This window comes from Falco biarmicus, chromosome 11 (genome assembly GCF_023638135.1).
Source record: "Falco biarmicus isolate bFalBia1 chromosome 11, bFalBia1.pri, whole genome shotgun sequence".
Lineage (NCBI taxonomy): Eukaryota > Metazoa > Chordata > Aves > Falconiformes > Falconidae > Falco > Falco biarmicus.
Genome location: NC_079298.1, coordinates 9,929,449 through 9,944,803, shown reverse-complemented (window position 1 = coordinate 9,944,803; position 15,355 = coordinate 9,929,449). Strand labels below are relative to the sequence as shown.

The 15,355-nt window shown below is 41.1% G+C and overlaps 2 protein-coding genes across 3 annotated transcripts in view; one reads left to right on the top strand and one right to left on the bottom strand.

Annotated features, from left to right (window-relative positions):
* The window catches only part of EPS15 (epidermal growth factor receptor pathway substrate 15), a 68,892-nt gene extending 58,063 nt beyond the window's left edge, over window positions 1–10,829 (bottom strand). The window contains exon 1 of the mRNA XM_056355735.1: window positions 10,715–10,829. Within this exon, the coding sequence (XP_056211710.1) occupies window positions 10,715–10,732 (18 nt within the window). The 5' untranslated portion in view covers window positions 10,733–10,829. The remainder of the gene's footprint in view (window positions 1–10,714) is intronic.
* Window positions 10,830–14,439: 3,610 nt separating this feature from the next.
* The window catches only part of OSBPL9 (oxysterol binding protein like 9), a 63,894-nt gene continuing 62,978 nt past the window's right edge, over window positions 14,440–15,355 (top strand). For both annotated transcript variants that reach the window (XM_056355743.1, XM_056355742.1), the window contains exon 1: window positions 14,440–14,633. In XM_056355743.1, the coding sequence (XP_056211718.1) occupies window positions 14,523–14,633 (111 nt within the window). In that variant the 5' untranslated portion in view covers window positions 14,440–14,522. The remainder of the gene's footprint in view (window positions 14,634–15,355) is intronic.

Below are 15,355 nucleotides of genomic sequence, written 5' to 3'. Positions count from 1 at the left end.
AGAACCACAATCCTGCTGTATGTCCATAAATAAGAAACCACCATGTGGGATTATTTTTGATTTACAGCTCTGTAGCAGGGAGAGGAATCTGTCCTGTTACTCGGCCAACTATTGCACAACACCAGCAGGCAAAATGTTCCTTTAAGTGCAAAACATATAATCCCACTGGTGTCAACATGTAAGATGGAGGAACGTTGCCTTAAAACCTCTTTGTTTTCTGGACTCCTTAATTATTGACATGTAATTAAATTGTTTCATTCTCCTACATCAGTTTAGTACTATCTATATCAGTAATGTAACTTGTCCAATGAGATAGCACCTAAAATATTTTCCTTTATGAAAAATGTTTTAAATACATACAATAAGTATCACTGCTAAATATCAAAGACTGAATGTTATCTCATTGCTGTAAAGTATGGATACAGTGAATAATTCACAATTTAACATATGTTCTCATTTAGTTGCACACACAATGCAATTGAAACATGAAGTATCCTTACAGATGACCAAATTATTTGATTAATGACTGATTTGTTTTCTGGTTTTGGGTTTTTTGGGGTTTTTTGTTTTTTTTTTAAAGATTAAGTTGCAGAAGTAATGCAGCAGAGGTTCAGCCTTGATGGAACTAAGGTGTGCACATGACTGATCAGATGCAAAAGAGCATTAACAGAATTTGAATTCCATCAGCTGACAAGGATTTGCCTGCCTCTGTGTCACCTTATGTTTCCTATTATCTGTAATAAAAGATATTTCATCAGCTTCAGCTATTGTGTTCAAGAGGTGTAGCTACAAAAGTCTGGTGACCATTCATAAAAAAAGCTTCTTCAAGTTTTAGTAGCAATTAAAGCAGCCCTGGAAAATACTTCCAGTGTGACTATGAATGTGAAAACTGCATCATGGATTTCAGTAGTTTCACAACAGCTTTTCAGACTTGCTCTGTGTACATATAAAATTACATTTAAATATTCTGGCCTTAAGAATGCACTCCAGAATCTGAAAGACAAGCCAAGTAAACTCCCGCTGTTATTGGTAATATTAATTTAAATGAGATACGCAAAAGTTGAGAAACAACTGAAGAATGCATCGGTATATTTATACGTAAATATCTATATCAGATTACAAAATTACTGATGATGATGCACAAGTATCAAACCAGTCAGATTTTTCTGATTCCCATATCAGTTTAATTTGTGTAAACATGACACACAAATTTGTCCTTCTTTAGAAAGACAAATCCCCCAAGGTGCTCACAAGACAACTAGATATGATGTATAAAAATGACACATAAGAACCCTGAGATCCAAAGGAGAAAAGTATGGACGTTTTAGGTATATGACAGAGTAAGAAGCCATATAAGCTAGATAAGATCTGATAGCTAGCTGAGTGTTGCAGAAACAGAGGATATATTCTTCCTAAAAGAATCTCTGTGACTCAAAAGGCATTTAAACTGCATCCAAAACTGAAACATCCTTGATTGTCAGTCTCTTCCTGTTTACTGGGGAGATATAATTTGTTCCGGCTCAAATCAAGTTTACTCTAGTGATTTTCCTTAGAGATATATTTGTAAAATATGATTTAATTTCTGTCTCCTTTCCTTGTGATAGCATTAGATGACAGTAAATTACATATATACAGATAAGCATGAGAAAAAAATACTTCAAAATCATCAGTAGAGATATTTAGTTAACTGTAAAATGAATATATAGTTTAGTTACTTAATTTAACTTCAATTCTCCTAAGCAGGGAATAAATCCTAAGCTAAAAAATAGCTGCGGGTCCCCTACATGGGAACGCAGAACAAATCCATTAGCTAGATGGCACAAGTGTCAGCCCCAAAATACAAACCATACAGTTACCTTGTCAAGATCAAGGTCAAGAAAACCTACATTGTTGTATTTCTAAATACAGGTATCTGCTGTTTATTATTGCTTTTCAGTATCCTTATTTTTGTAGTTGGGATTCTCAGGTATGCAAAATACCTGTTAACACTACACAGCTAAAGTTTGTGACAGGGCTGGATGTTATCACAAAGTTTACTATATTCAAATAAAAGTCAAGATAATATCTAATTCTTTTAATTTCAAATCCCTTCTTCCGGTATAAGGAGTTCCTACAATCACAATTAAAAAATCTACAGTTATCTTGAATACAGGATTGAGACTTGTGTTTACAGAATAATTTAAAAGATTAATTGAGTTACCAACATTGTCACACAGACACAGGCTTTGAAAAACACTGGTATGATAGATCTCTGTCTTTTCCAAAAATAAAGCACAGGAAACAAAGCTGATATGCATGGCATCTCAGAAGAGTAGTTACTAATTAAAAGAACAAGATAGAAGACTGAGGGGTGGCGGTGAAGTATCTTTGGGGGTTTTAACTATTGTTATTATATGCATTGGACAGCAAATTGGAGCAATTCCTATCGCCAGGTTTTCTTTGCTGCCAGCTAGTCTTGAAAGGAGAAAAGTATAAAAAATTGCTTCAGGACGTGGATGAGGAAACTTGATCAAAGTCTCTGACAGAAGAACAGAAGCTTCATCATTTCCCTGAATTTCTGAATCACTTAATAAGTATGTTTCCAGTCAGGTAATTGGGAATTACTGTATTTTTAATCTCATTCCTACTTCCAGTACGGTAGAGGCAGGACAGGGGGCTTGGCCTATGTAACGACTGGCACAGATGAAAGCCAGCCAGATGGTATTAGTCTAAAAGAGTTATTGCCCAAAACATAGCACCTATGTCCTTGGCAGATTCTAAGAAGAGCAGAGAATATCTTTCTCTCCCCTTTACCACTATGATACAGCTGAGTTTTTTACACATCTGTAGTTCTGTTGCCTGCCCTTATAGCTTTGTAATAACCTAAATTGTTCATATGAGAAAAGCATTTATTCTAACAAGATTCAAAAAGGCAAAATTTTGATCAGACTTTGTTTTTCTTTCATGTACCTCAATTTTGTAACATTGTTGAAATAATGTTTATCAATTCCTGTAGCTCTTTTACGATGGCTAATTGAAAAAGTAATACAACTTAATACTTGAGTAAGCAATGTAATATAAAGAACTACTTTTGATCGGATGAACAGGTTAAGTATATTACAAAAAGTAAAATTCCTAAAATTGTGGATATGCAAATTATGCATATATAATTATTTGATTAAATGAACTATGTCTGCTACTTCTAGTGGAAAAAAATATTTCCAAGCACCTCACTTAAGCTAATTTCATAATTAGGCTCTTCATGCACATTGAATAAGATCTGCCCAAACAATATAAATATCTATATTTGGTCAATGGTCTGTTCAAAATTTTCTATAAACTATATTACTTAAGTGAGATCCTCATCACCAGAGGATTCAAACTTTGCTGATAATGCAGACAGTCTGGGGTTTTGGCTGATGGGAAAACCTATAAAAAGGAAATAAAATAATCTAGAAAGAGAGCCTGTAACAATTTATCCCTCAAGCCTCTTGGCTGGTTTTAGATTTACCATTACTTCCATCACTGCATTATGTGAGCTAGATTTCCTTCATTCATACACAACTGCCCAACTGCTACCCAAGTCCATCATGTCAGTGTATTCCATGAAGAGAAGATGGTCTTATGTCAGTACCTACTGCTTGTAAAGAAATCTCTTCCATCTCCAGCCAGTGTGTTATTCAACAGCCACAACAGAGCTGCACAGTGCTGATGAGAGGGAAGTAATGTGTTCCACTGAAAACTGGACAAGGAAATGCCTAAAACTGCAAGCTGCCTGAAAGAGTAAAAGGAATTGAGTCAGCATTCTGGGGCAGGAAGGAATAGGGAGGGGTGGAACAAGCAGTATATTCTTCCAAAGAAAAGTATGTTCAAAGCAGATGACATACGAAAAAGGTAAGTGCTACTAGTATGCCATAAGTAATACAAAATTTACCTAGTGCACTATTAAAGTTTATGGATCAAATCCCCTTTCCTGGCCAAGGCATAACAAAGGCTCTCAGAGTGTTGGTTATAGCTTTCTGATTCACTCCCCAGTTCATCTCTAGCACTGTGATGTAACTGGAGATGATTCATTAACAGAGGGAGCCAAATTTCAGTTTCTCTACCCTACAATCCCTTTAAGACACTGATTAAATGGGCTGTAAAACTGGTTACTATATTAGCTCTTAGACCATTAAGAACTTTTCAGTCTAAAAGAGAAATTTCCTAGCTGGGGACCTTGGGTGGTTTTCTCTTGTTTTGTACTGCCTGGGCACTGTACAAGAGACACAGGACAGTGAATATGGCCTAAGGCTTTCCACTTATAACCTTCCTCACGTTTCTCCAGCTGTATGAATGCTTCCAATTTCTCCAAAATTATTTAGATGTATGATTGCACATCCATGTTTACAGATCACTAAACTGCAAATCCAATTCAAATGTCTTGTGTTTGGGGGAACTGTGTCCCTGGATGCAATGTGCCCTCTGAGCATGCATAATTTGAAACAGATGGCTCAACAGATGAGCTGCCAAACACACAAGGCCAATTCAAATGCCATCCAAAAGAAGAGTGCGATAAAAGTTTTTCTAGTCCCACTTTAGATAAACAGGGCCTACCTGCTTGGAAGATGCTTTCCTCATTTGCTGCCTTTCTACTTATTCTTTTCAAATATGGCATGCTCTAGAAAACAAACTCAGTTTTACCAGCTACCAAGATTTTATCATATATTTTCCAATTTTTTCTTTGTTTATTTTTAATAAAGCTCCAGCCTCTGGAGTTAAGAGCTTGCATGGGTTATTTGAGCTTTAATTAAAAAAAGCCAACAAGCAAGCAGCAAAATATAGGACCTTTCTGGCCTTCAAGGTTGCCAAGAAAAGCTTGAAAATGTGAACCCTGAAGGTTCAGAAAAATTGCTCTTTAACTTATGGTTGGCAAGGCTTAAGTACAAATAAATAATTTAAAATGCCCAGAATATGAAGGCTACTAATTTCGCATCTAAAAAATCCAATACAGAAATTGCTACCAGAAAGTTCTCCACAGCTTGTAGTACTTCCTTACCTTTCCACAGGACCCCTGACAAACACTTGGTCCATGGCTGGCCTAAGTGGAGGCGTTGTTCCTGCTGGCATTATCATGCCTTAGGCAATACCTTCACTGCAAAGTAAATCTGATTTAAAGCTACCATGTGTCTTGATTTTCCCAGATATGCCAGTTTTTTCCACCTGGATTTTTTCCTGAGGGCACACACACATCTGTGTACATGTATATTCGCCTATTAATCTGTCCATCTCCCCAAATGCTGTATCTAGTTGTCTGAATTTCTTAACTTCAGGAATCCTGACATAGTACACACGAAAAACCCAGGGAATGGCAGATTGTGTACTGCAGCTTCTCTGTGCATGAAGAAAATCAATCATTTCCAAGAAGTAATTACCCTTGGAATACATCTGAGCACTCACAGCACAGAATATGCCCATGTTGCTACTGGGAACAGAAATGACAGCCATTACTTGAGTCAGCCAAGCACTACTAAGAGCAGTTACACTGCAGAGCACTACCTATGCTTCACAGAGTCACTGCATTAGCTGACACTGCGCTGATAATCCCCAGAAATCTTTAAAGTACTACAATGCTACAATTAAGGATTTGTGGGTATACCAGATTCAAGCTAACAACCACAAAGAAATTGTAAGTTAACTCTACAGCCAAGACAAATATTCGGGCTGTAAGACTGGTCCACTACCTACAAGAAAAAGAACATTGTCCTTCTCATGTTTTAGAAATTCAGTGCAATGACTAAATATAATGTAGTGACTCTGTAGCAATTGCATGTATGAGACATCACCCTTGATATTTAACAGATTAAATTCCCATCCAGAAGTGTAAAGCTAAGTAGACATAACATTTTACAGATGGAATGGGTTAATGTTATCAACATGTAAATGATAGTTGGATCAGGGAAAACTGTGGGTAGGATTTTCTTTCGTCTAAATATGTAAACCAAAATTTGAAAGACTGGTAAGACAACAGTTCAACTGCTACTGATTTTGCTGTATTCAGAAGAGCTGCATCTTTTCTCTAGTTGGCGTACTAGAAACAGCATAATTAGAACTAGTCAGCATAAGCTGGAGAGTGTAACACTAATGAAAGGCTCAGCTCTTCCTCTTTTCCTATGCAATACGAAGAGCAGAGCTTAACTTTGGGTATTTACATGCTTTAATCTTTAAGTCAAGGTGACAAATTTATGCTCTTTATTATGTACCTGTAACCACATCAACACCAATGGAACACACAAGCATGAACAACTTTTGGCCTGTTTGACCTGAACTGGCAACACCTGACTAAACTCATGCTTTCGTTTGTTGGTATCTTATTTCCAAAGACTTAAGGCTGCTAATCTACAAACTATTGTGAACTTGACTAGCAAATTAAAATAAACTATTTACTGTGTATACACCTCAAGTAAATACACAACTGTAAGAAACTATGATGGCCTAAACATTACCAACTTCAGCTTACGCTATGGAATCAAAGTCTCACTGTATACTGTAGACTATTTTTATAGCTAGATTTACTTGTTAGTATATTCCTCACAAGCTTATTTTCAACAATTACTTCTCCTGAGCAACAGAAAGCAAATGATACAACTCTCTATTTTGAAAATGTCCAGAGAATTCGGTTAACTCCAGCAGAATTTGGAGATTTTAATATTAATGTTATTGTAGCATTTGCTTAGAAGTTACATTGCAGTTACTGTTCAAATTAAATAGTTTATCAGGGCACTGGGAAGTACGAATAGAACAGAGTGAACTTTTGAAACTTGGAAGCAAACAGATGCAACAAGGCCTGGATTCTCATCAGGCTCTTGGCTTACAAATGAAGTAACAGAGCCGCCCTGTGTGTGCTGCTGCCTACGAGCTGAGTAGGATTCCCTTTGTTTCAGTCCATGACATCTGGGTGTATTTAAGCAGTTCTGAGCAACTTCAGCTTCAGTGAAAGTCAGTGAAACTGCTAATGTTAGAGAATGGGCAAAATAAGGTTCAACTACTAAAATGTAAAATTAAGACTACATCACTAAAGGTCCTCACAGACATTCCACTCTTTTACTGGAGAAAAGCCCACCAAACAACCCAAACCCCTCATTGAGAGGATACCTATACAGTCTCTTAGCTAACTCTGTGAAAATAAGAATATAAAAGAGCAGAGATAGTGTCTTAGAACAAAGGTCTAAATAGCCCAGTGTCCTGTCTCCAGCTGTGGCAATAGCTAGGAGCTATGGAAGATGGTAGGAGTAGATAAGTATGTAGTGACACTGCCCTGGTGTACTTCCCAAACCTCCAGTAATCTACAGTTCAGGAGCTACCTGAGCTGGAGTTGTTTAATTGGTGTGAGTGGTTGTTTTAGTCTAAACAGCTGATGAATGTGTCCTATAATACGTCCCAGGCTTTTGCCTTCATACTGCTAAGGCTGGAAACCTAGCCAGGGTGGACTAGGGCTTCCCCCTGATCTTTGAACCTGGGTTTTCTTCCTGCTGATACCAAGCTGACGAAACTGCAGGAGGTGCTGCTGTGAACCGAAGTCTCACTTCATCTGGAAATCAGATGTGCATTCTGCACATGAGTCTGCGAGTTCACACATAGCCGGAATAGTCTCATGACAGCTCCTGAGAGCTGTCAAAGTAGAAAACCACCCATCTGCTCTCTAAATTGAGGTCCAAGCGCAGACTGTGATTTTTGGGGAGCAATTTGAGTTTATTCTGCCAGTTCTGGTAGCTACTTATTTTTCTTCTACTAAATCAATTCTCTTGCTTCTTTCTCTGTTCCTCATGGAAAAGGGCAGAGGGAGAGAGTGAGTTGAGTAGGACGAAAAAATAATTTCTGCATTTTCACTTCCATCAGAACAAGAGGAAGCAAATCCTTTCAGCAGGCACCAAAAAGGATTATTTTAATTCTCAGATAAGAAGAAAAAGAGTTCTCCAATTTTTTGTAGGATAAACCTTGCTACTTTTGTCTCCCATCCTTATACAAGAAACAGTAACCCTAGAGAAAGATCTTTTTAGCATCCCTAAATCAGAGCAATATTGGATAAGGGATTACACTGTATATAGGGCTCCTCCTACGTACAAATCACTGGGAGTGATTTTAGATCTCAAGAAAAACAATTTGGCCTTAAATCCCAGAATGAAACACAGGGGGAGTCAGAAACTGATTCTAAATTGACACATCTGAAACTTAGTTTTAACATATACCCCTTTAGTACTTCTAGCTATGGAATTAAAATGAGTGATAGAAGCACTCATGGGATAGTGCTCATTCTGTAAACTTGTGTTGTGTGATGGATTGCACAGTTCTAGGTCTCTTTGACTTTACTTTTATCCTCCCTTTCATGTCCTTCGTTCTCTCACCTAGTACCCTAAAAATTACCATAGTCAGATTTATGCCCAAGTCTAATACGTTATTTCTGCTATTTACCTGGGGTGGTGGGAAGGGGAAGAGAGAGAGAAGGAAAAAGGTATTTTTCCTCCAGATTTTAATAAGATCTTGTACCAGACAGCATGGGTACTGTTCATAACGGCCTAATAATATGCGTATATTTTGGAACCTACTTGTGTAGACTAGCTTTAAACACTAGCTTTGATATTGCTGTATCTATTAACACCAAATAAATATAGTGTATAAAGAAAAAATAAACACTCCTTACTGAAAGTAAACATAGCATATTATCCTTATGATTAGGGACAATACTCTTTAAAATATTGTCTCAGTTCTTACCTTTTCCCTTGCTAAATTTGCTACACATTAAACTCTACTGTAAATAGTCTAAATTTTGTGAGAAGATAATGTATCTATTGCATTCTTGCAAAACAAATTTACTACAAAGAGCAAATAACCTTATTTGAAACATATTAATAAGCCAAACACTATGAAAAGAGGTGACAGTGGGAAAGCTCTGGGCAAAGAGATTTAGCTTATTCGCCTTTTTGTACCAGTGGGCTGCATACCACAGCTGCAGTGAAGTAAACATTCCAGTTGAGCAGCATTCCTCTGTATCTTTTCAAAGTCTCTGTGGAGACTAAAGTAGAAATTACTTATTTGCGGTTGAGAAAATAGCAAGGACTTCTGCATTAAATTTTAAATAAAATCAGCCCACATGATGATAAGATGCTTAAATCAAATGATGAGATGTTACCCATCTAAGCAATGCATTAGGAATTAAAATGTGATTCAGCATGCTATGAACTCTAAACTGGTGTATTCAGCAAAGACATCAGGCCTGTTGTTCGCAAGGTTAAATTATGATGTTGTAAGTTTTATAATATAATAATACTAAGATTACAGTGAATTGTTCACCCTGCAAAATTCATTCCAGCATCTTGTAGTTGCTAAATTGATTTCCAGATTACCAGACCTCGGTCTATGTGCAGATGGAAAATAGCTCATATGACTGTTTCTTCAGTATAAAGGCTTGGCACGTCTTGTAATTCTTTTGGACTAGATTTATGGTATATTTAAGTTACAGGTTTTCTTTGAAGGTGCTTTCCTTATTAAATTTGTATTGCTGTTAATGCCTTAATCTCAGAACACTTAAAGATCTCAAGTGTGACCGGGACACGTGGGACAAATTCTATGCCCTCTGTGTAAAGGCAGTACAGAAGATACCCACACTTCTAAATGGCAAAGCCCCTCACTAAGTTCAGAAAAGTACTTCTTGAAGAAATGTTGAGTCCTAAATTGTCTATTTACATCTCTTGCATCTCCCAGATAATGTCATAATGTCAAACTGTCCTGCAGAACTGTAACCTGAATTTACTCTTTGATGAGACTATACCAAAATTTAAGTTATGTTATTGTTACAAAGCTACTCAAATTTATAATGCCCTTAAAATGTGTTTTTCTGTAGACCTTGTACCAAGATTGGGTCAATGAGTCACTTGAATTGCTAAATGAATACCATCACACCCTATTTTTAACACACGCTGCAACCTCTGACAAACTTTTCTTCGTCCTGTAAAGTATCGGTGCCGGTTAGGTGAGTCAGCTGCATCTTTGCTGCATCATCCCCCAGACATACAGCACTACTAGAGAGGATTAAATAACTACGGATAAAATAAATCTTAGCTTCAGAATCATCTCTATCTATCTTAAATGCAAGAGAGATTCTCCAGTCCTTTCTTAAATGGTACCACATTTTGGCTGAACACATTCCATGTGTCTTTGGGAAACGGCTCCAATATCCTAATACTCTCCAGTGTAGCTCTAAACATGCCATGAAAGAAGGAGAATCTGGACAATCTTTTTCAGAAAGAAAAAACCCTTCTCTTGTGAAACCTAGTCCAAATGCAGCCATAAGCTACAAGCAGCAACGGAACAGGCCTCTGAGGCCTGAGGACTTGAATTCCATACAACCTGTGGTGGTTTGATTTTTTTGGGTGTATGCTAATATGAAGTCATTTAGAAGACTCAGAAAGGTCTGCTTAGCCCTCAACGAGGTTCCTCATCCCTGATCTACAGGAATTTATGACAATTCATTAAGATCAGAGGAAAACTAGATTAAAATGGACAAGACTGGGAAGTTTTATTGCTAATGGCTTTTATTTGCTGGGATCGTACAGGAACTGCAAAGAAAAGGCCAAGATAGAATTGTTTGCAGAGAACCAACTGCTGTCTTCATTTCACTGTATTGCTGATTTTTTTTCATAGACATTTGTATTAAAAACAGAGACAGTTAAGAAATCTATTCAGAAAATGTACTTACGATGGCACATACTGGCATACTTGATTTAATTATCCACTTTTAAGAATGACTGCTTGTAGGGTTAAGTTGATTCTCTCCCAGCTGCCTTCCTCTCTGTAAGCCCCTAAACCAAATGACTCTGAAGAAATGAAATAAAAAATGTTTAGGCTCTAACATTGTTGCTATTGTTAGTGTAGTCAGCATATGCACAGACGGACCAGAAAATACCTTTAAAGGACAGTAGCAGGACACCGAAGATGACACAGAAGGCTTCGTCTTCTACTTGGTTGTAGTTTATTAGTGCATTTGTTACCCACAAAAAAATCAAATTGAGGATTTTTTTCCCTGAAGATACAATTATAAGACATTACTTGCTATCAATAAGCAGAAAAAGCATCATCCACTATCAGGCTAAAACATAATTTCTTAATTATGATGCTTATGTTGTCACAGTGACCTGATAGGACAAGACTAAATGAAACTACCAGCCCATTTCTGAAGTGGGAAAAGGAAAGGAAACAAAATGTCATTTGTTCTCTTCTCAAATGGCTTATGTTCAACAGAACCCCAAGCAATTGCAGCTGTTGGGAGAAGTAAAGCTACTTTCCCTGCTGCCAGTCACACTCCCAGACACCCTTAAGGAAACCCACAAGCCACGCAACTGCATCACTGAGGTTCTTCAAAGCTAGTTCAGCTGTAACTTCAGGAAAATTTACAATAGAAAAGCGTTTTCCTCTTAAAGAATCAGACTTTCAGTAGACTCCTGCTTCTCATTGCCTCTGCCCTGGCCCTTCACTGGTATTTACCCTAGATCGGCAGTGCCTTCCTCTTGACTTGAAACCATACAGATTTAAACTGTAATGGCCAAAAAAACCCAGATGTAATTTGTTGGACAAGCTTGGACAAAGGAAAGGAACATAGAAGACATTTTAAAAAGTAGGGTGCGAGCTGGGATGTCCTGGAAAATGCAGTAAGGATTGGGCGTATCTGAGGTTTCCCCCTACATTCCTGCTGGGACAGCCTGAGTAGTCCAGATGCCACTTTATGGGATAAACTTTGTGGCTGATCAGCAAATCTGCTTGTGGCTGGGACACTCCAACAAGATAATTTAGTCAAGGCCTCTCTGTGGCCAGAGAATGGTGCTGGACAGGATTTTCAGCTGATGGAGCAGTGTATTAAACGAAGGCAGCACAAGGTAACAGCTGCTGCTTTCTGCCCATTTCTGTTGATCTCTCTAGTATATAATTCTCTCAGATGACAGTAAGTACTCTACTTAATGTTAAAGAGTGTGACATACCAGTCTAATTTAAGTTTCGTAGAATGTGGAGAACATCACAATAAAACTGTCTATAATTACAGAAAATAACAGCTTTTTGTAACTGTTCCAAATTGGATACAGACAGAACATGTTAAAGCAAACTAAATTCTTCTATTAAGGAAGTAACTTACTCATTTCTAAGTAATTTTTTATTCAAAATCATTGATGCTGCTGATGTAACATAGAAAGTATATAAAGGTAGGTTGTATCACAGTGGTAGCTGATTTCAGTTTGTTGGTTTAAATGAGCTAAAATGTTTGCACTGATTTTTCAAAACAATTTGAATGGGCACCTAGAATCTTTATCAGAAGGATCTAACTAATTAAGCCTATAACCCCTTCAATAATGCCCTCATGAACCATGTTCAATATATACCAGAGTAATCTGATATACACATAAGACATATCATCCTGGCAAGTCAAGAAAGTACATAAACCTGTATGATACTGTACCCTGAATGCTAGGAACAGGCTGTAATTTCATATGTATTTATTTCAATTTATGTGTGTTTTTTTGAAGAACAATGATCCACTGACCTCTGCCAAATTACCTAGAGAGAATATCCACACTACATTTCTAAAAGAAACCTTGAGATTAATTCCCCTTTAACACCTGTTAACACAACTTTTCCTTCTACTCTAGGGCTTTTAAGGTTTAGCTAAATTGAGCTGGCTAAAATACACGCTTTTTCTAGGGGAGACAAGTCTTTGGCACATTTCCCCTCAAAAAAGCCAGAGAACAAAGTAGCAGTAAGATATTCAGTGTATGCCAAAGTTCTGCAAATGTAGCCCCTGGCAAACCAAGGTGAATAGAAAAGCTCTTCCGTCAAGAATTTCTCATTGAGAATGCTCTGCCTGCACAGCCCTTTCCCAGTTAAGCCAAGAGGTTTTTTGCACAAGCTCTTTGCATTAGTTTCAACTCTTGTGGTAGAATAGAGTCCAAGTAGTGATCTGAGATCATAAAGCTCCAGTCCAACTACAGCTTTAAGCGGTAGTACTAGTAATGTTCTGGCACCATCTGATGTTTTTTGTTTTGCTTGCCTGGGTATAATCTCCAGGCAGCTGCGCTTAGTTTAGTCAGTGAAACTGAAGAAGAAAACAGACTACTAAGGTCATATGCAGCCTGAAAAAGAATGTTATCAAAATCAACAAGCTGGGTGTCAAGACTGAATTGTGCATTATCTAGGTTAAACTGGTAACACCATGCATAAACACACTACCAGGTGACTACATAGGGTATTATAAAGTCAACCCTGTAAAATCCACTTGGTAACAAACTAGTAAGCAATGTGACAGGAGAAATGGGAAGATGAATTAGAAATATGGTATTCCTCACTTTTCAAAATCCAACACAGAAGCTCTGCCTTTGAGTGATTCTTTTTCACTAAAGGGCTAACTGGGATGATTTTTCTATTAAAAACAGTTTAACTTGGTATAAAATTGTGGTATTGCAAGACCCTAGACCTACTTCAACCCTACTATAAAGGGATTTTTATATTAAAATCATACAAAAAGAATGGGTTTATATTTGGCTGGGGTTTATGTGGGGGCAGTTACGCCATGAATATGTAAATGTTATATGACAAACACAATCCTCATGGTAAAAGCACTATTTCTGCTGCAGTATTGTCAGTCCCTAGGAAGGAACATGAGTATTTCTATGGGTCCTTTGAAGTTTTTTTGTTACAGCACAACCAAAATCCTGTGTTTCTGTCAGAGATGGGTGCCAAAAACACAGCTTGGACTGAACAAGAGATTTACAATTGTCCATAGCTCCTGGCGAATTCATTCCACATTCTTGAATCAGTTCACAGGAAAGCTGTGTCCCGTTTAAATGAGCCTTTTACCCTTAAAAGGTTATCTCAAGTCCTGAATGTTTTTTCCACACTCGGGCCACATAACCCCCTCAGAAGAGGGCCCAGGCCCTCGCACCCAGCTGGTGAGCCCCACCGGCGCTCCGGGCAGGCAAACAAGAGCAGGGCAGAGGGACAAAGCACCGCAGCAGAACACACTGAAGGTGCCGAGCGCCTCAGGGGACGGGGTAACGCCCTCCCGCAGCCTAAGCACCACGGCGCCGCACCCCCACCGCCGCGCAGCCCTCCTTCCCGCCTCGTCCCCCACTCCCCCGCGCCGTAAGGGGACGCCTCGCTGTCCCGGGGTGCGATCCCGGGGTGCGGATCGCCCCGGCGGCACCCACCGACCAGACCCCCGCGGCCAGCCGGGCGCCGCCCGGCCCCCCCTCCCCCGCCAACCCCCGCTAACCCCCGCTCCCCTCACCGCACCCGCCCGGCCCCGCCTTCCCGCCGGCCGTTAGGCTGCCTGCTCCGCCCCCGCCGCGCGCCCCCGCTGCGCGCGCAAACCCCGCCCCCTCCCCGCCCGTCCCCCGGGCCAGTGTGGCGGCTGGCCCCGCCCCTTCGCTGCGTGCCCCGCCCCCTTCCCGCCTGGCGGCAGCCGTGTCTCTCCCCGGCTCCCCTCACCGAGCGGGCGGTGTGGTGCCGGTTCGGTGCCTAAGATGGCGTCTATCATGGAGGGCCCGCTGAGCAAATGGACCAATGTCATGAAGGGCTGGCAGTACCGCTGGTTCGTGCTGGACTACAACGCCGGGCTCCTCTCCTACTACACGGTGAGGGGCAGCGGCGGCCCGGGCGGGTGAGGAGCCGGGAGACCGGCTGAGGCGCAGGGTGGGGGCGGGGAGGGGACTCGGGGCGGTGTGAGTGCCCGACTGGCCAATGGGGAAGGAGGAGGCGGCGGGAGCAGCCAATGGGGTGGCCCTGCGGGGTGATTTATCGGTGGGGGCGAGCGGCGCTGTTATTGTTGGCGGCCGGCGCGGGGGGAGGGCGCGGCCCCGGGGCGGGGTGGCTGGGCGGGAGTTGCCGGTGCCCCCACACGGGGCTTCCCGGTGGCGCCCTGGAGGGCGGGGGCGGCCCTCGCGGGGCCTCACAACCCTCGCCCCGGGGGTGGGGCGTGGCGACACCTCCGGCCCGGTGGAGCGGGACCGGCCCGTTGACGGCGGGTGGCCCGGAGCTTGTGCTGGGGGCCGGCCTCGGCTCCCGCTGTGCTGCCGCCCTGCTGCGGGCGCTGTGCCCCGGCGGCGGGCCCGCGGGGGTGCCGCCTCCCGGGCGGCCCGGCTGTGCTCGGGGCCGGCCGCGCGCTCCGCCGCCGCTCTCCCCCGGGGGGTGCGGGCGCTCCCGGCGGGGGGCGGGCAGGCGGGCCGGTGCCTGCCCAGGACTTCACTCTCCAGCCCGAACTTTTACGGCGCGGTGTGTTAAGGGACAGGGGTGTGTTCCCAGGCTTTTTGCGCAACCGCTGACGGATCCGGACTTGCTAGCTTGTTCGGCTGCTTAT